The following is a 21,770-nucleotide window of genomic DNA, read 5'->3' as shown; positions in this document are numbered from 1 at the left end:
AGCTGTTCTCTTTCTTCCAGACTCTGGAATAGCATCTTGAGACTCCTCCCCTCTTTTCTCATTTTATGCTGTTGGTTGAACTATGGAGTTAATGCTGCCTCAGCTTTTCCTGGGTAGAATCTCCAGTCATAACCTAAACAAGGCATCGATTAAATAATCTTTGAACTCAAGCTAGTCAACTCCTTGGTTCCAGCTGCGCTCGTTTGTGCTAAAGAGGAGGAACAAGAAATACCATTTTCAAAATCTGGCATTTGTTTTGATGGTTTATGGAGAAAATACTCATGTGAGATATCTGATGTTCTTTAAATCTCTTCATGTTATACAGCTTCATCCAGAAATATCCACCAGTAAAATTTTTATCAGAAAAGGACCGTAAGCGAATTTTGGTAAGTTTGCACATCTTATTAGTATTTGCAATGTTAAGAAATGTTTCTTTTTTGTTGAATGCAGTTCACATTCCATAAGATTTACACACCCCTCTAAAGTGTATAATGCATTGGTGTTTAGTATATTCACAGAATTGTGCAAACAACACCACAGTCTAATACCAGAATATTTGTATCACCCCAGATGTAAATTAATAGTCACTTCTCATTGTCTGTTCCCAGCCCCCGGAAACTGCTGATCTTTCTGTCTCTGGGTTTTTGTATTCTCTGGTGGTGTAATGGACAAGGCATTTGGCTGCTCACCAGAAAGTCAGCGGTTCAAACCCACCAGCCGCTGCATGGAAGAAAGATGGGGGAGTCTACTTCCGTAAAGATTTACTGTCTCAGAAACCCAGTGGGGGTCTCTGAGTCAGAATCATCTTGATGACTTTGAGTTTGAGTTGAGAGATCCCATTTAAATAAAATCATATAATATGTGGTCTTTTATGTCTGGCTTCTTTCAGCATTTTGTTTTCAGGGTCCATCCATGTTGTAGTATGTATCAGTGCTTCATTTCTTTTTTATGGCCGACTAATACTTCATTGTATGGATGTGTGTACCACACTTTGTTTATTTTTGAATCAGCAGGGGTTTGGGGTTGTTTCTATGTTTTGGCTATTGTGGATAATGCTGCTATGAACATACATGTACATGTTTTTGTGTGGACATACATTTTCAATTTTGGGGGCTTTGTACCTAAGAGTGGACACACTGGATCATATGTAACCCTATTCTTTGAGGAAGTGTGAAACTCAAAGAGCCAAACCAGAAAACCAAACTCACTGCCATCAAGTCAGTTCCAAGTTAAAACGACCCCTCCTCGGGTTTTCGAGGAAGTGTCACTATGGAAGTAGATTGCCTAGTCTTCCTTCCAAGGAATGGCTGGTGGGTTTGAACCACCAGCCTTCTGGTTAGCAGTCAGATGCCTTAGGGACTACGCCACCAGAGCTCCTGTTTTCCAGAGTAGTGGTGTTTAAATTTTCTGGTTCACAGAACACTTCAACAAACATGCTGGTTAATAGTCTCCTTGTTAAAAATCAGTATAAATTTACCAGTGAACAAAGCCCATTTAACTATTGTGTAGCAAAGTGTGTACAAAGAGATCAACACCATTTGCATTCGTTTCTTTTTAATAGCTGCTTTATTGGGAGAGTTCACATACCATACAATTGACCCATTTAAAATAAACAATTCAATGTTTTGTTTTGTTTTTTCGTATATTCACAGAGTTGATGCAGCCATCATCATAACCAATTTTAGAATATTTTCATTACCCTAAAGAGGAACTTCATAGACATAAGCAATCAGTCTTTATTTTCTCCTAAACTCTTCTGTACTCTAGGCATTACCCAAAAACCAAACCCAGTGCCATCAAGTTGATTCCGACTCTTAGTGGTCCCCATTGGGTTTCCAAAGCTGTAAATCTTTATAGAAGTAGATTGCCTCATCTTCCTCCTGTAGAGCACCTGGTGAGTTTGAACTGTCAACCTTTTGGTTAGCATCCAAATGCCTTAGCCACTGTGCCACCAGAGCTCCTTTACCCTAAGCATTAGGCAACTACTAATCTACTTTTTGTCTATATAGATACGTTATTCTAGTTACTTCATATAGCTGGACTCATACAATATATGGTGATTGGTGATTGGCTTCTTTCACTTAGTGTCATGTTTTCAAGGTTTATCCATGTTGTAACATATATTAAAATTTCATTTCTTTTTATTATAAAATAATATTCCATTATATGTATACCATATTTTATTTACCCATTCATTGTATGAGTCATAGTATGGTAACTGTAGGTTTAACCTTTTGAGGATTGCCAGACTGTTTTCCAAAGCAGCTATACCATTTTACATTGTCACCAGTAGTATATGAAGGTTTCAGTTTCTCCACATACTCACCAACACTTACTATTATCTATCTTTTTTATTCTAGCTTTCCTAGCATGTGTGAAGTGGCATCTCATTGTGGTTTTGATTTCTGTTTCCCTGGTGGTTAATGCTGTCAACCGTGTGCTCATTGGGGAAATGCTTATTTAGATACTTAATCCACTTTTTAATTGTGTTATTTTTCTTCTTTATGTTGAATCGTAAATGTTCTGTGTATGTTCTCAATGTTGCTGTTGTTAAGTGCTGTTGAGTCAGACCTGATTCATAGCGACTCTTCCTTGGGTTTCCGAGGTGGTATCACTATAGAGGGAGCTCTGGTAGCATAGTGGCTAAGACACTTGCCTGCTAACCAGACGGCTGGTGGTTCAAACCCACCAGCCACTCCTTGGAAGGGAAGGTTGGGCAATCCTACTTCCGTAGTGATACTGCCTCGGAAACCCAAGGAGGGGTCGCTATGAGTCGGGTCCGACTTGATGGCACATAACAACAACAACATCACCATAGAAGTAGATTGCTCAACCTTCCTTCTGAGGAGTGGCTGGTGGGTTTGAATTGCTTGATGCAAGTCCTTTATGAGATACATTATTTGCAAATAGTGTCTTCTATATTTGTCTTTTCACTTTCCTAATGGTGTCCTGTGAAACACAAGTGTTTTTAATGTTAATGAAGTCCACTTTATTTTTTTTTTTTGTAGCTTGTGCTTGGTATGATATTTAAGAAATCATTACTTAATCCAAGGTCACAGAGCTGTATTTCTGTGTTTTCTTCTAAGAATTTTATAGTTTGATTCTTATAATTAACTCTATGACTTATTTTTAATTAATTTTTTAAATACCATACGAGGTAGAGTTCTTTTGCATTTGGATATCCAGTTGTCCCAGACTCCTTTGTTGAAAAGGCTAATCATTCTCCATTGAATTATCTTGACAACCTTGTCAAAAATCATAAAAGTAAGTACTTTCTGGACTCTCTATTCCATTGACTCATATGTCTATCTTTATGCCAGTCCCACATAGTCTGGATATCGTGACTCCATAGTTAAGTTTTGAAATTGAGAAGTTTAGTTTCCAACTTTGTTCTTTTTCAAAATTATTTTGGCTATTTTGTGTCCCTTGCATTTGCATGTGAATGTCAGGATCAGCTTTTCAATTTCTGTTAAAAAAAAAGTCAGCTGGGCATTTGAAGGGGACTTTGATGAGTCTGTTTGTAGATTGATCTGGGGAGTATTGTGATTTTAACAATAAAGTTTTCAAATCCATGAATAGAGAGTCCAAAAATTAATGGAAGTTAATGGTGGTGGTGGTGGTGGTGGTGGTGGTCCTGTGCTGCCCACTGCCCGCCACCTCCTGCTGCCTGCCCTGGGTAGTAACTCCTTTTGTCCTCTGCCTGTCCAGGCCCCACAGCCCTGCATGAGCCCCCTTTCCTCTCCCTCCCTTCCTGCCTCCCCCCACTGACCTTCCCAGCACCTTGAAGCCCTTGCCTAGTTTCCTTCTGCCTGCTCGTAACCTTCTGTTGTTCTGCCATTGCCCTGTGCTCTCAATGCCAGATAGAGACATTGCAGAGGAGCAGGAGAAGGTATACTGTGACCAGTCAACCCCTGTCCCTGTGTCACCTGATTGCCACCAGGGCCTCCTGTATATAAGGGTGTCTTGTGGAGGGTGCCTTGGGGCCAGCCCTGGCCCTGCACCTTCAGAGGCAACACCTGAGAATTTTTTCAAAATTTTTGGAAATACAAAATGTTTGATAATGAGATACTAAGTGAGGAGTAGATGTATTAATCTTGTATTCTACAACTTTGCTGAATACATTGGTTAATTCTAATGGTTTTTAGTGGATTGAGTATAAGTTTTTATATATGAAATATATTTATTTTTGTATGTAAATATTTTATATATGAGATCATCTACAGATAGAGATATTGTAACTTCTTCCTTGCCAATATGATTACCTTTTCTTTCATTTTCCTGCCCAGTTGTTCTGACTAGAACCTTTAGTAGAGTGTTGAGTAGAAACGGTGAGAGCAGACATCCTTGTTTTGTTCCTACTCTTATGGGGAAAAGCACTGTCTTTCAATATTAAGTATGATGTTGGCTGGGGCTTTTGCGTAGTTGCTGTTTATCAGTTAAGGAAGTTCCCTTCTGTTCCTAGCTGGTTGAGTGTTTTTATCCTGAAGGGGTGTTCAGTTTTGTCAAATGCTTTTCATGCATTTATTGAGCTGTTGGGGTTGGGGGAGGAGTGTGGGTCATGGCTCAAGACTCTTACCGTTCTGACCAAGATTTAGTTGGCCTCCTTTAATAAATGTTTCTTCAGTTGCTGTATGCAGTGACTTTGAATGGTTGTGTTTTATTTATTTATTATTTTTTTAAGCAATTTACATCAGACGTGGTTGTGTTGCTGGGTAACAGCTTATGGAGCTCCTCGCATAGCTATTCCATAAGAATTTTTATTATATGTATCCTTGAAGGTTGGGCAATCCTACTTCCGTAGTGATACTGCCTCGGAAACCCAAGGAGGGGTCGCTATGAGTCGGGGTCGACTCGACGGCACATAACAACAACAACAACATCCTTGATGTATAAATAGTTAGTACACAAGGCTGTTTTTTGTTACTGCTCTTTTCACCATCATCTGGGTTTTAAGACTATGCATCCCAGTCACCAAAATGATAATATTAATCCTGGATGAATATGAATTTGTCTCCCCACATATTCTCCTTTTTCTTATAGAAGTTATAGAACATCTCCTGCAGTTTTGAGATGGCCATATATTTCTCACTCTGAAGTCTGTTTTGCTTGTAACTTTTTGGGTTATTTTTATGTCATAAAAAATGTGTATGCACTTGAATAGGAATTGGGAAATATGTCAATATCTCTAGCGGAAAAAAGTTAAGTCTTCTAGTTTTTTTGCTATAATGTGTCAGATTGATTAGAAAATCTGACTGATAACAGAAACCTTGCTCAGCCTTGCAAGGGTTATTATTGTTTCATACTGATAAAGTACTTCCATGTGAGATGACCATCCTTTTGATGCTGAGTGCTATAGAAATTATTTCACTTTACAAATAACCACAGCAAATGGACTTCGTGTTTTTGAATCATCTGATATCTCATAGGTTAAGCCACATTGTAGAGTCTTTTGGTACCTGCTTCTGGCATAGGAATATTTTGTTTCTGAAATGTAAAGCTTTGTCAGTAATACACAAAGAACAGGTTTATATGAAAATACATTCTTTTTGCTAATTTGCTGAATAGCCGTGAGTTTGAATGCTGGCTTTGAACTAGACCACTTCAGCTGCCAATTAGCACCCACAAGAGCAAGAAATAAAATTACATTGAGATGTGCTCATGCAAGTCTTTGTAAATTCCTCTAATGCATTTCATTGTAAGAGGTGTTAGGTTTTCTTCTATTGTCTTTTAGGTGTTAGCTCCTTGCTGTTCAGAGGGTATGCTTGTGTTTGGTGATTACTTTTTCTGAGGAAGCTTCTTAAGGGCTGAGCTTCTTTCAGTGTTGTTTCTATTTTAAATGCTTGCTTAATGGCCTGAAATTGATTAAGAGAGAACATTTATAACCATCTAACCATCCAGCTATGTTACCTCCATCTCCAGGTATTTTAGATAGAAGGGAAATACTCAAGAAAAATGAACTCAAATTCATTATTCAAGACTAAGGTGCTTCAAACAGTTTTATGCCACTAGTAAAACTAGTGAAATGTTGGAGGCAATCCCATTCAATTTAATACACTATATTTCTGCTGGGTCTGAGCTGTCAGCTATAGGTATTTTGGGTAAAATTTGATAGAGTGCCACAGAACATCTTATTTTAAGAAACATTTGCATATATGTATAAAGTTATATTAAAAATGGTTAAGTTTTTATTTAAAAAGATATGTTTTCTGATTAAAAAACTAGAGCAGTTGGAAAAATGCAGTAAAATGAAGGTAAAGTAAAATAATATCTTTCTCTTTGAGTTAAAATCTAAAAGTGAGCCAAATTTGAAATCAGTTATTTTTCTGGAATATCTTTTTTCATAGTCATTGTTAAGACATACAAAGTGTAGGAGTCTAGAGACAAAATACAAACTATCAAATTGACAGTGGAGAGAATGTGCAATTAGGAAAACAGTAGGCTTATTCTACCATGACTAGTGATCTAGGAATCTTGATCAAAAGCTCAAATTCTCTGAATGTCAGTTTCTTATTTCTAAAACAAAGGGGATTTGGAAGATCTAAGGTACTCTCAATAAGGAATAAATTTAGCTAAATGAAAGTTATTGATCAACAGGACTTATTTTCTCAACCATTCCTGTTCTAAATCATTATGTTAATGTTTTTCATCAAAGCATGTATTAACATCTAGTTGGTGAGTGAGTTCTTCTTGGGGAAGCTTGCTTTTTGTCTCCTTTGCCACCATTCCTCCTTATTCAAGACACCTTTGTTTTCACCTGTTATAAACACTGGAATTATTTCTGAGATTTTCTTTGAATGGAGGACTTCATGGTGAATTAAATGCTTTAAAATCATAGGCCTATAAGGGTTTATATGCTTTTTGTTTTAGGTAAAAAGAGTAGGGTGTTTTTCCTACTGGTGATTCTTTTACTTGGAAATAAACATGGGGTGAACTAGAATTTTGATAATGTGGACAAGGCATAATGAAGAATAGGATAAGATAGAGACTGTAGTTTCACATTACAAAATTAGGTGTTTTGTGGATATTCTTTTCCCTCCTACGTCCAGTGTCCTTCCCCAAAATGAAGTGCTTCTTATCTGTTGTTGTTCTTAAGTGCTGTCAAGTCGGCTCCAACTCATAGCGACCCTATGTACAAGAGAACGAAACACTGCCCAGTCTTGCACCAGCCTCGTAATCTTTACTATGCCTGACCCTATTGTTGCAGCCACCTTATTAATACATCTTGTTGAGGGCCTTCCGCTTTTTCGCTGACCCTCCGCTTTACCAAGCATGATACCCTTCTCCAGGGAATGGTCCCTTCTGACAACATGACCAAAGTAGGTGAAAGGAGGTCTGGCCAGTCTCAGTTACTTCCAAGAAGCATTCTGGCTGCGCTTCTTCCACGTCAGATTTGTTAGTACTTCTGTCAGTCCATGGTACTTTCAGCATTCTTTGCCAGCACCACAACTCAAAAGCATCAGCTCTTCTGTCTTCCTTATTCATTGTCCAGCTTTCACAAGCAATTGTTGTTGTTGTTATGTGCTGTCGAGTCAGACCCGACTCATAGCGACCCCTCCTTGGGTTTTCAAGGCAGTATCACTATGGAAGTAGATTGCTCAACCTTCCTTCTGAGGAGTGGCTGGTGGGTTTGAACCGCCAGCCTTCTGGTTAGCAGTTAAGTGCCTTACGCACTATGTCACCAGAGCTCCTTCACAAGCAATTAGGCAATTGAAAATACCATGGCTTGGGTTAGGCACACTTTAGTCTTCAGAGAGACACCTTTGATCATTAGCACTTTAAGTAGGTCATTTGCAGCAAATTTGCCCAGTGTAATATGTCATCTGATTTCTTGACTGCTGCTTCCATTGGTGTTGATTGTGGAACCAAATAATATGAAATCTTTGACAACTTCAATCTTCTCTCCATTTATCGTGATGCTGCTTATTGGTCCCATTGTAAGGATTTTTGTTTTCTTTATATTGAGGTGTAATCCATACTCCAGGCGGTAGTCTTCAGTCTTCATCAGTAAGTGTTTCAAGTCATCCTCACTTTCAGCGAGCAAAGTTGTGTTGTCTGCATAATGCATGTTGTTATTGAGTCTTCCTGATGCCTCATTCTTCTTCATTTAGTCCATCTTTTCAGATTATTTGCTCAGCATGTAGATTGAATAAGTATGGTGAAAGGACATAACCCTGACGCACACTCTTCCTCATTTGGAACCATGCAGTATTCCCTTGTTCTGTTCAAATGACAGCCTTCCAGTACGTATAAGTTCCTCATGTGCATAGTTAAGTGTTCTGGAATTCCCATTCTTCTCAATGTTATCCATAATTTGTTATGACCTACATAGTCGAATGCCTTTCCATAGTCAGTAGAACACAAGTAAATATCTTTCTGGTATTTGCTTCAGCCAAGATCCATGTGACATCAGCACTGGTATCCCTTGTTCCACATTCTCTTCTAAATCCAACTTGCATTTCTGGAAGTTCCCTATCACTATACTGCTGCAGTCATTTTTGAATTTATCTTCAGGAAAATTCTACTTCTGTGTGATATTAATGATACTGTTCGATAATTTCCACATTCTGTGGGATCACCTTTCTTTGGAATGGATACAAATAGGGATCTCTTCCAGTCAGTTGGCCAGGTAGCTGTCTTCTAAATTTCTTGGCATAGACGAGTAAGTACCTTCAATGCAGCATCTGTTTGTTGAAACAGCTCATTGGGTATCCCTTCAATTCCTGGACACTTGTTTTTTGCCAATCTGTTCAGTGCATCTTAGACTTCTTTTAATATCATCAGTTCTTAATCATATGTCCCCTCCTGAAATGAATGAACATTGACTAATTCTTTTTGCTACAGTGACTCAGTGTATTCCTTCCATTTCCATTTGATGTTTCCTGTATCATTCAATATTTTGCCCATAAAGTCTTAAAAGTATTGCAACTCAAGGCTTGAAATTTTTTCTTCAGTTCTTTCAGCTTGAGAAATACCAAATGTGTTCTCTTTTGGTTTTCTAACTCCAGGTCTTTGCACATTCATTATAATGATTGACTTTGTGTTCTCGAGCTGCTCTTTGAAATCTTCTGTTCAGCTCTTTTATCTTGTCATTTCTTCCATTTGCTTTAGCTACTCTCCGTTCAAGGGCAAGTTTCAGAGTCTCTTCTGACATCCATTTTGGTCTTTTTTTCCTTTCCAGTCTTTTTAATGACCTTTTGCTTGCTTCATATACAAAGTTCTTGATGTCATCCCACAATTCATCTGGTTTTTGGTCATTGATACTCAGTGCATCAAATCTATTCTTTACATGGTCTCTAAATTCAGGAGAGATAGAATCAAGGCCTTACTTTGGCTTTTGTAGACTTCTTTTAATTGTCTTCAGCTTCAACTTGAACTTGCATATGAACAGTTAATAGCCTGTTCTAAAATCAGCTCCTGGTTTTGTCTTGGCTAAAGGTATTGAACTTATCCATTGCCTCTTGCCATAGATGTAGTCGATCTCATTCCTGTGTATTCCATCTGGCGAAGTCCACATGTATAGCCGCTGTTTGTGTGGTTGAAAAAAGGTATTTGCAATGAATAAGTCGTTGGTCTTGCAAACTTCTCATGAGGTCTCCAGCATTATATCTGTCATCAAAGCCAAATTTTCCAACTAACAGTGATTCTTCTTTGTTTCCCAGTTTTGCATTGTAATAACCAGTGATAATTAACAAATCTTGATTGCATGTTTGGTCAGTTTCAGACTGCAGAAGTTGATAAAAATCTTCAATTTCCTCATCTTTGGCTTTGGTGGTTGGTGCGTAAATTTGTATTATCGTAGTATTCACTGGTCTTCCTTGTAGGCATATGGATATTATCCTATCACTGATAGCATTGTACTTCAGGACAGATCTTGAAACATCCTTTGTGATGATGAATTCCATGCCATTCTTCTTCAAATTGTCATTCCTGGCATAGTAGATCATATGATCGTCTGATTTAAAATGCCCAATAATGGTTCATTTCAGCTCACTAATGCCTAAGATATTAATCTTCATGTGTTCTGTTTCATTTCTGACAACTTCCAATTTTCCTAGATTCATACTTCCATGTTCTGATTATTAATGGATGTTTGCAGCTGTTTCTTCTCAATTTGAGTCATGCCATGTCAGCAAATGGAGGTCCCTTAAAAGGTTTATTTTATCCGTACCATTAAGGTTGGTTCTACTATGATGAGGCAGCTCTTTCCCAGTTGTATTTTGAGTGCCTTCTGACCTAAGGAACTTGTCTTCCTACACTGTATCAGATAGTGTTTCAGGGCTGTTCATAAAGTTGCACAGTAATGAGTTAGACAATATTTCTCTGCTATTCATAAGGTTTTCCTTGGCCAATTCTTTGAGAAGTAGATGGCCTCTTCCTTCTTCCTAGTCTGTCTTGGTTTATAAGCTGCCTTAAAACCTGTGTAGCATGTGCAACCCTGCTGGTGTTTGAAACACTAGTGGCACAGCCTCAAGCCTCACTGCAACACTCAAGCCACCACAGTACGACAAACTGACAGACAAGTTTATCGCTATTAGCTGTTCGAAACCTCTCCATCCTCCCCTTATCTGGATCCTGAGGCTCTGTTGTCCCTGGCTTTTCCCCCCTACTTCCTGACTCTTGGTGCGGGGCCTGTCTCCCTCCCTTTGCCTGGATCCCACAGCTATGTCTCGTTCCCGGTTCTTGCCCCACGTCTGGCCTCTTACCTATGCTTTATTAATTTGTTCTGAGATTTTTCTGTGACATTTTTGACCCAGTTTAAATTCCACATACTGTTTTAGTTGTTTAGTCAAGTCTCTTCATTTTACTAAAAGTAATTCTCAAATTTACAGTAGTAATATTAGAACTCTGTAAGTAATGTTCAACCTATCACATACATGATGAAACAAGAATCTTTTAATACTCTTAAGATGCTGTGTCAACTGCTGAAGAATGAAAAATAGGAGGTCTCACACTCCCTGATCTCAAACCTGTTATACAGCTGGGATAGGCAAAACAGCATGATATTGGTACAATGATAGACCAGTGAAACAGAATGGAGAACCCAGAAATAGACTCATCTGTCTATGGACAGCTGATCTTTGACAAAGGATCAAAGCCCATTAAATGGGGGAGAGAGAACCTCTTTAACAAATGGTGCTGGCAAAATTGAATATCCATTTACAGAAGAATGAAACAAGATCCATACCAGACCCCACACACAAAAACAAACCCAGATGGATCAAAAACTTAAATGTAAAACCCAAAACCATCATGAAAGATAAAATAGGAGCAAACCTTGGGGTTTTAATTTAAGCCATAAATGGACTATAGACTGTCAAGCATAACTCAAAAGCACAAGCAGTGGAAAAAAACTGGATGACTGGGACATTTTAAAAATTAAATTCTTACAAATGTCAAAAGACTTCTCCAAAAGGGTAAAAAGAGAACCTACAGTTTGGTAAAAAATATTTGGCTATGACATATCTGATAAGGAACTTATCTTTAAAATTTATAGAAAACTGTTATACTTCAACACCAAAAAGACAAACAATCTAATTCAAAAATAGGGAAAGGACATGAATAGATACTTCATTAAAGAAGATATACAGGCGGCCAACAAACACATGAGGACATGCTCACTATCATTAGCCATTAGAGAGATGCAAATCAAAACAACAATAAGATATATTCTCATCCTGGTAATAATAGCAAAGTTCAACAAGACAGAAAATAACAAATGTTCGCAAAGATTTGGGGAGATTGGAACCTTCATTTACTTCTGATGGGACTGTAAAATGGTATGGGCACTGTGGAAAACGGTATGGCATTTCCTTAAAAAATTAAAAATAGAAATACTATTTGATCCAGTGATTCCATTACTAGGAATATATCCTAAAGAATTGAGATCTAGAACGTAAATAGACATATGCACAACCATGTTCATTGTAGCACAATTCACTATAGCAAGGAGATGGAAAGAACCTAAGTGCCCATCAATAGAGGAATGGATAAATAAACTGGTACATATACACAACGGAATACTATGCAACATTAAAGAATAATGAATCCATGAATTACCTCATAATGTGGATGAACTTGGAGGACATCATGCTGAGTGAAATAAGTCAATCACAGAAGAACAAATATTCTATGAGCCCATGCAAAAAGTCAAGGAAAGGTTTAGGCAACGACAGAAATTTACTTTGTTGGTGTTCTGGTTACCTAGTGCTGCTCTGACAGAAATATATCACAAATGGGATGGCTTGAACAAACAGGAGTTTATTTTGTTACAGTTCAGGAGGCTAGAATTCCAAGTTCAAAGTGCCAGGCTCTAGGGGCTGTGTGAAAGCCCCTTGACCTTGGGCTTCAGCTCTGCCTCTTGCTCATGGCCCAGTGAAGCCAGAGGTATCTCTTCACTCAGGCAGCTACTGGCTGCTAAAGCTGACAAGCCCAAGGTTGACAAATAAAATGGTACAGTCTTGATATTACCAAATAACACAGCAGGCCATTGATTCAAGTCCATTGAAAATCCCAAGGTCAGCAGAGCGTGGCAGGCTGCTGAACAATGACTCAGCTACACGCAGACCATATCCCTGAGGCAGCTACTCAGCTGCTCACAGTAGATTCCACCATGGAGTTGATTGCCAGTCTCATCATGGGGAATACTACATCCAACTATTCAGCCACTTAACCAGGCCCAGCCAAGCTGATGCACAAACTTAACTACTGCAGTTGGTTACCGGGGAGGGGAAGAGGAGGGAAAATATCTGATTAGTAAAGAGTCACGTATTGATCTGGGTGAAGGGAAAGGCAGAATAACAAAAGTGTGTGACTAGCAGAGTGACAACAGGGAAAAGGAGGACACAGAAATGTACACAAAAGATATAGACAACAGATTATTACATGCACAATGCTGCATTACCAATGGTAGCAAACACTAGGCTATGGGTAAAGGCACAGACAGGTGAGAAGATCAGGTGTGGGTAGGCAAACAGGAATATGCCCAGGACCAAGAATAGATTTGGCTGGAGATAGTCTTATATATGTACTTATAGTACAGAAATAATGGAGGACAAGTTTGGAGTAGCTTCTCAGAGACAACCAAACACCTTAAAAGAGGGAGTCACTGGGCTTGTGGGCTCAGGATCAGTCCTGGGGGGACATCATGCTCAGCTGGCACAACATACCATATAAAAATCTTGTTTTACATCCTACTTTGGGGATTAACAACTGGGGTCTTAGAAGCTTTTAAGCAGCCATCTAAGATTCAGCTATTGGTCTCCCTTCCTCTGGAGCAAAGAAGAGTGAAGAAAATCAAAGTCATTTGGAAACAAGAAGTCCAAAGATATGACGGACCACAGGGACCTCAGCTTTCAAGACTCTGAGACCAAAAGAACTAGATAGCACCTGGCTACCAATGCCAACCACTCGGAAAGGGATCAAAATTGGAGATCCTGCATAGAGTGAAAGGAAAAATGTGGAACAAAATTCAAAAACACAAAAATGACCAGGATTACTGGTTGGACAGAGACTGGTTGAACCCCCAAGACTTTTGCTGTAAGTTATCTTTTGGGCCTGGAACTGAACTCACTTCCTTGAATTAGCTCTCAACCAAACAATAGAAAGAGCTATATAAGCAGAACACTTACCCTGGGAGATGCACTACCTAGATCAAGCAACCATGAGACATCAGAAGGGCAGCATTTGTGTAGAGGGAAGGCTGGACAGGCAGGAATGAATAGATAGGAAGGGCACAGGACAGGGAGGAGATGGATGGAGAGCTGTTTATCATTGGGGATTGTAATCGAGACCATGAAACCAAATGTTCATGAACTATTGAGAATAAAACAAATCTGCTTTGTAAATTTGCACCCAAGTCACAATAAATTTTTTTTTTAATGTGGTGTCAATGAAAATTGTTAAGTACTGTATTTTCTGTGTTATTCAGTGATATTATGATATTATTCAGTGATAGTTTTAAGTTTTAGGTTGCTTAGAAGTTTAGAAGGAGCCCTAATCACGGGTGGTGCAGTGGTTAAACAGTCGGCTGTTAACTGAAAGGTTGGAGGTTTCAGTCTGCTAGCCGCTCTGCTGGAGAAGGATGTGGCAGTCTGCTTTCTTAAATATTTCAGCCTTGGAAACCCTGTGGGACAGTTCTACTGTGTCCGATAGTATAGTGGTGCTATGAGTTGGAATTAACTGCTTTTAAAACCTTTACTAGCTTTCTTCCTTTCCCTACCCCCAGTTTTTTTTTTTTTACCTATCTAGCAATTTTCCCTTCCCTCCCCTCCCATTCCTGATAACCAGCAAAGAAAGTTTCCTTCTATATATAAACCTTTCCTGGACTTTTTACAATGGTGGACTAATACAGTATTTGTCCTTCTATGATTGATTTATTTCACTCAGCATAAGGTCCTCCAAGTTCATCCACATTATGCAGTGTTTTGCAGATTCTATTTTGTTCCTTAGTGTTGCATAGTATTCCATTGTTTGTATGTACCATAGTTTGTTTATCTATGCCTCCATTGATGGGCACTTGGGTTGTTTCCATCTCTTTGCTATTGTGAATGGTGCCGCAATGAACATGGGTATACATAAATCTAATTGTATTCTGGCTCTCACTTCTTTAGGGTACCAACCAATCCAACCCATTGCCCTCGAGTCAGATCCGACTCATAGCGACCCCTCCTTGGGTTTCTGAGGCAGTATCACTATGGAAGTAGATTGCCCAACTTTCCTTCCAAGGAGTGGCTGGTGGGTTTGAACCTCCAGCCTTCTGGTTAGCAGTCAAGTGCCTTAGGCATTATGCCACCAGAGCTCCCTTCTTTAGGATATATACCTAGTTTGCTGGATCAAATGATATTTCTGTTTCCAGCTTTCTAAGGAATCGCCATACTGATTTCCACAGTGGTCATATCATTTCACAATCCCACCAGCAGTGTATGAGAGTCCCAATCTCTGCACATCCTTGTCAGCAGCATTTGTTGTTTCGTGTCTTGTTGAACTTTGCTATTAGTGCTGGTGTGAGATGGTTATCTCCTTGTTTTGATTTAGATCTTTCTAGTGTTTGATGAGGGAGCTCTGGTAGCATAGTGGCTAAAGCACTTGACTGTTAACCAGAAGGCTGGCGGTTCAAACCCACCAGCCACTCCTCAGAAGGAAGGTTGGGCAATCCTACTTCCATAGTGATACTGCTTCGGAAACCCAAGGAGGGGTCGCTATAAGTAAGGGCCGACATAAATTACGGCATATAACAACAAATAACAACAACAGTGTTTGATGATAGTGAGCATTCCCACGTGTTTGTTAGCTTCCTGAGTATCTTCTTTGTTGAAGTGTCTGTTCATGTCTTCTGTTCATTTTTTAATTGGATTGTTTGTCTTTTTGATGTTGAGGTGTTGAATTTTTCTATAAATTTTAGTGATAATTCCCTTGTCAGATATGTTGTTGCCAAATCATTTTTCCCAATATGTAGGTTATCTTTTTACTGTTTTGATGCACATTAAGAATTTAATTTTTAGGAGGTCCAAATCACCTAGGTTGTCTTCTGTTTGTGCATTTTGGGTTGTGTTTTATAGTCTATTTATGCCATAAATTAGGGCCCATAAGTTTGCCCCTATTTTTTCTTTGATGAACTTTATAGTTTTAGGTTTCACATTTAAGTCTTTGATCCCTCTGGAGTTAGTTTTTGCAAATGGTGTGAGGTATTGATCTTGTTACCTTTTTCTGCAAATGGATATCTAGTTTTGCCAGTACTGTTTGTTAAAGAGGCTATTTCTTCCCAATTTAATGGATTTTGGCCCTTTGTCAAAGATCAGCTGACCATAAATGGGTGGATCTTTTTCTAGGTTCTCAATTCTGTTCCATTGGTCCATGTGTCTGTCGTTGTTCCAATACCAGGCAGTTTTGACTACTGTGGCTGTATAATAGGTTTTGAGATCTGGTAATGTGAGACCTACTTTGTTGTTCTTCAGTAGTGCTTTGCATATCCGAGATCTCTTTCCTTTCCATGTAAAATTAGTGATTGGTTTTTCCATGCCCTTAAAGAATGTTGATGGGATCTAGATAGACAAAATCGAACTCCGCGAAGTCTGCCTTCATCGTGTCCTCTTATGTTTTTTTCTGGGAATGTTTTACACACACCGACGTACTGCAGATAACCGGAGGTGCGGGGTTTGTGGGTTCCCATCTAACTGACAAACTAATGATGGATGGCCATGAGGTGACAGTGGTGGACAACTTCTTCACTGGCAGGAAGAGAAACGTGGAGCATTGGATTGGCCATGAAAACTTTGAACTTATTAACCACGACGTCGTAGAACCCCTCTACATTGAAGGTAAGTGATAATGCCTTTGTTTTTCTGAAAATAATACATTATTATTATTTTGAACTTTGATGGGTGGCCTACCAGACCAGCTGGATTCTTTAAGGACACATTTAATGTTGTGTTGTGTTTTATTTTTTAATTAGTCTTACTATCTTCAAGGCACTCTCCTACTTTCTGTAATAAAGAATGGCTATCAAGTGTAAATGTCTTATCTTCACTATTTCATGGCACTTTGATTTTGAAATCCATGCAACTGTTGAGGTAGGGCTTGTGTATTATACATCCCTATTGGTTAACAAATCTGATGCCTGTCCTACTTGCGTGGAATTACTTTTAACTTCTTAAAGGTTATTAGCCAATTTAGAATGCTGAATTGATAATGAATTTCACATTTAATTCTGTAAAGGCTTGTGATAGCGTCACTTTAAAGGAATGACAGTTTGGGGGTCTAAGATAGACTTTAAAAAGGTTTTCCCTTCTCTGAGATTGAGAGCTGCTACCAGGTGCTTGATTAGTGGGTTGCTTAGGCTTACACAAGGAGCCCTAGGGGCACAGTGGTTAAGCACTCAATTGCAAACTGAAAGGTTGAGAGTTCAAACCCTTCCGTAATTACTTGTAGCCTTGGAAACCCTGTGGCACTTCTACTCCATCCTTTAGGTTGTTAGGAGTTGGAATTGACAGCAACAGGTTAGGCTCAGACATACTTTGCATTTTTTGTTTAAGTAATAACACTACGAGGTAAATGGTTTCATCCCCATTTATATATGTGAAAAACTAGAATTGGGTTTTGACCTGCCCAGAGTTGTTGTTGTTATGTGTCATGGAGTCACAGGCCCATTAAATGGCAACGCCAGAACTCAGCCTCAGGTTGTCTTACTCCACAGCTAATATAATATACTTTCCCCTCCTCCTGCGTTCTGCTCTTTTACATTATTATCAAATTGTATTTTCCGATGTTATTAAAAAGTGTCTGAGAACCAGTTTAATGACTGAGTAATATTTTGTTGTATGAGAATATACCATAGTTTATTTAATCTTTATTTTAAATTCTCTAGTGTTTCATTATAAACATCTGTATCTGAATTTTATTTTCTTAGTTAAAAAAGCCCAACTGTGAACCGTATACTATTATGTCTGCTTCATCTTTGATGATTTCTGTTTCACTTCTACATCAGTAGCAAATGAACATCATCTTAAAAAACAAAAATATTTTCCTAATTTGATAGAAAACCAATGGTTCAGCGTAATATATTTGGTTACTAAAAAAAGTTAGATTTTCTAACATGTTAAGTCACAAAAGAAATCCAAATAATTTATTTTCTATTAAACCCTCCCCCCTTTTTTTTCTAAAAGTTTGCTTTCAGTATGAAAGTTTATAAGGGCATGTTAACAATTTGGCCTATATTTAACATCTTCCCTCCTCCCAGTGTAATTTAGCCTTTTAATGTCATTGAAATTTTGCAGTTTTAATGTAGTCTTCACTGTTCATTTCCCCATTGCCATTTCTTCTTTAATGCTACAGCCGTCCCACGATTCGATAACTATTCAGCCATGGTGTTTTTTGTTCTTTTCATTTTGTAACATTTAAATGTTGAATCTATCTGAGATGTATCTTGGGGTTAAGTTGTAATTTTTGTTAAGTGATCTTGTAAAGTGAAATGAAGTGTTTAGGTAATAGTTGAATTGGCTCACTTTCCACATAGACTTCCTCAGGGTTGCTGTGAGGGTTCACTGAGGTAATGCATGTAACAGGGCTGGATAGTCAGAATTGTAAAGATCTGTCCCCAAGATGCCCCTCCTCCAGTTATTGTTAAAGACTGATCTAGGTGCTGCTGTGCAGAGACTTAGCTGATGGAATTAAGGTTATAAATCAGTGAATTTAATATATGGAGATTATCCTACATTATCTTTGTTGTTGTTATTGTTATTTGCCTTCGAGTTGGACCTGACTCATAGCAACTCCTCCTTGGGTTTCCAAGGCAGTATCACTGAGGAATTAGATTGCCCAACCTTACTTTTGAGGAGTGGGTGGTGGGTTTAAACCTCCAGCCTTTGGGTTAGCAGTCAAGTGTCCTAGGCACTATGCTATCAGAGCTCCTTCTGCATTATCTGGAAGGGCCAAATGTAATCACACACATACACACACACACACACACACACACACACAAAACCAAACTCACTGCTGTCAAGTCGGATCCAACTCAAAGCAACTCCACTTTGGGTTTCCAAGGTGATATCACTACAGAAGTAGATTGCCCAATCTTCCTTCTGATGAGTGGCTGGTGGGTTTGAACCGCCAGCCTTCTGGTTAGCAGTCAGATGCCTTAGGCACTATACCACCAGAGCTCCTCCATATGTAATCACATGAACCCTTAAAAACCAGAAGGAGGAAAAGTGTTACAGAGATTCCACAGAAGAGATGCATTGAAGAGAAGTGGCAGGAGGGGATGTCACAGAGATTCATAGTGTGAGGAGCTTGACTTGTGACTTTAAGGAGGCCATGAGCTAAAGAATGTATATAGCCTCTAGAATCTGAGAAGTACCTCAGCCAATAGCCAGCAAGGAACTGGGGACCTCAGGCCTACAGCTTCATGGAACTGAATTTTGCCAACAACCTAAATGAGCTTGGAAACAAGTTGATCCCCAGGTGAAAGGAGTGCTGCCTTGCTGCTGATTTGATTTCAGTCTTATGAGACTTGAGCAGAAAACCAGTGACCCACACTTGGACTTTGGATTGACTGAGGTGTGAGCTAACAAATGGATGTCATTTAAATCTCAGTGTTTGTGGTAATTTATTAGGGCAGCAGTAATACTTGGCCAATTTGGGGAGTAAGTACTCCCTAAGTGATAGCTATTGTTATTATTCTTTTTTTGTGCATGGCAGTATTTGTGTATGAAACTATTGATTATATAATTTAAATACCATAAACTAAAAAAAAAAAAAAAAAAAAAAAAAACCAAACTCACTGCCATCGAGTCATTTCTGACTCATAGTGACCCCTCCCTGAGTTTCTGAGGCGTTATCTCTACAGAAATAGATTGCTCAGTCTTCCTTCCAAGGAGTGGCTGGTACGCCACCATAGAGAGACCAAAATTTAGTAAAATTAGAATATTGATGAGAAAAATTATCTGCTTTGCCTATGCACTTTGACACTTACTAGCTGCTCTAAACCATTTCCATCGTTCCTGGCTATAGGCTGCATTGGAGTCACATGCATACACACTCACACACATACACTGACAGCACACACTGAATAGAGTCTTAGAATAAATGATCAATACTTTTTATCCTTGGCTCAGAGTAGTAAATTCCTACAAGTAGCATTCATGTTGGGAGAGCATGGGACATTTCTCCTCCTATGTAGTTTAAAGTTTATGTTATTAGCTGTCGCCTTCAGTGGTGTTCTAGCCTTCGTATTGAGTTCTTCCACATACTTGATAATCTTCCCTTTTCCCCGGGGCCCAGTCCCCCATCCATTCACTCTTTCTGCCCCCAGAATGTGTACTTGACTCTGAACTTCTTCTCTGAGGAAGTCTATCTTTTGATTCCCTGTGGTGGTCCAGTTGTGTTTTTTAAGGTAATAATCCCCATTTTTCTGTCTTAAATCAGACAAAAACATGTTTAATGAAATTAACTTAGTTTGATGTGCCCTATTCCCTTCCCTCCATTTTGCAATGTCTTAGGAAGTTAGCTTTTAACTGAGTGTCCATTCTGCTCTCAAGTTAATTGCTTTCAACTTGGCAGTGCAGTGGTAGTAACAGTGCACTTAAACTTTAGTTTTTTCCCTAACTAGATTTTACAGCTTGTGCTTATTTGAAATGGAAAATAGCCATATGATATAATATGTAGTCTATTCTTTTAGCAGCCATGAGCTATCTTTTTTTTTCTTTTTTGCCTAATAACAGTGTAAAATTACCTTCCTCAAAGTATATAACAAAGTACATGCACTCAACTCTTATACGTAACTCTGTTTCTTAGTGTATTTTTCCCTAGTAAAAGACTTTATTTTAGTTGATCTCATATTTGCACTACAGCAGGAATGTTCTTAAACTTTGAGAAGTATTTTGTAGGGTTTATTTTGGTTGGTTGGTTTTACTAGGGCTAACGGGTTGTTTGGAAGTCACGTGGTAACAATGGTGTCATTTACTCTGGCAGCATTGTTAATTTGCCTTCAGCACAGATTTTCTCCTATTATTTATAGGGTATAACCACTGTGTTTCAGAAGCAAAGATAGTCACCACATTATTCTATCTTTACATTTTTCATGGGCAGCTACTATTGTCTGAACTCAGAATGTACTGGTAGAGTTGAAGGAGAAAAATTGAGATTGCAGTTTTTTGAGGATACAGATCAAGAATAGAGTATTTTCGAATTCAGGTACTGCCAGATAGTAAAGAATTATAAAAACCGATCAAGACGAGGTGGTATGATTACAAAAAATCATAGGAGTTATATGGAAGCCTTGCATTGTCTGTGTTAAAGTATAGAGAAAGGATATCAGTGCATTGGAAGGAACCATAAATACTCATATAAATAACGTAATCAGAGTGTTACATTGCTTTTAAAACAACTCTGGATTTTGAATTGCTGTATGGAAAATGAATTTGCTCTATAAACTTTCACCCAAATCACAATTTAAAATTTAAAAAAAATCTGGATTTTACCAACCAGGGTATGTCATTTTGAGATGTTGAATCTACCCCACAAAATACTTAGTTCTGGAAAGTGTGAAGTTAACTATCTTTCTAGCACACTTGTTGAGGGCATGGTGAGGTTTCTGAGAAGCCAGGTTTAGGGGTAGCAGATGTGTGTGGGTTCTGTGAGTGATATGACATAACCATCAAGAAAGTTAAAATGGAACCACTGCATTGGGGACGGTCTTTGCTGCAGTGTGGAGGCTTGGAGGTCAAATGCTTGACCATGTGGGGGCTCCACTGATAAGCCAGGATGTCTGAAGAAGTGCCCATGTGGTCTTGTAGGTGAGGATCAGTTAAGCACATCAAGCAGTGGTTCTTGGATGTGCTTTCAGAACTGAAGCTAAGTAGTCAGTCATTCAATAGGAAGCTTACTTAAAAGTGTAATCGGTAGGAAACACTTAAAACTGGGGTTATGTTCTTTTTGGAGTCCCTGGGTGGTGATACAAATGGTTCCCACACTCAGCTGCTAACTGAAAGTTTGGAATTTGGGGTCCACTCAGGTGCATTGAAAGAAAGCCCTGGGAATTTACTTCTGAACACCCTGAGTACAGTTGTCCTCTGACACACATGGGTGTCACCATGAGTTGAGGTCAATTGGGCAGCAACTGGTTATGTTCATTTGGGAGAAAGAAAGTGTCAGATTCTTTGTTTATTTGTTTGATAAAGAACAAGGTGGAAATGAATCCTTTGTTCTCTCTCAAATGAATGAATGAATGAATAACAAACAACCGGGTGTTAGCTATTGTCTTTTTTTTTTTTTTTTTT

The 21,770-nt window shown here is 38.7% G+C and overlaps 1 protein-coding gene across 1 annotated transcript in view; it reads left to right on the top strand.

Moving 5' to 3' along the window:
* Positions 1-21,770, top strand: part of UXS1 (UDP-glucuronate decarboxylase 1) — a 155,574-nt gene that overhangs the window by 57,824 nt on the left and 75,980 nt on the right. Inside the window, exons 5-6 of the mRNA XM_007959502.1 lie at positions 326-386; positions 16,136-16,316. Of these exons, the coding sequence (XP_007957693.1) occupies positions 326-386; positions 16,136-16,316 (242 nt within the window). The remainder of the gene's footprint in view (positions 1-325; positions 387-16,135; positions 16,317-21,770) is intronic.

Source organism: Orycteropus afer, unplaced genomic scaffold, assembly GCF_000298275.1.
Source record: "Orycteropus afer afer isolate SDZICR_OR568_19922 unplaced genomic scaffold, OryAfe1.0 scaffold00017, whole genome shotgun sequence".
NCBI lineage: Eukaryota > Metazoa > Chordata > Mammalia > Tubulidentata > Orycteropodidae > Orycteropus > Orycteropus afer.
The sequence above is the reverse complement of the archived record's forward strand: the minus strand, read 5'-3'. Positions and strand labels throughout refer to the sequence as shown.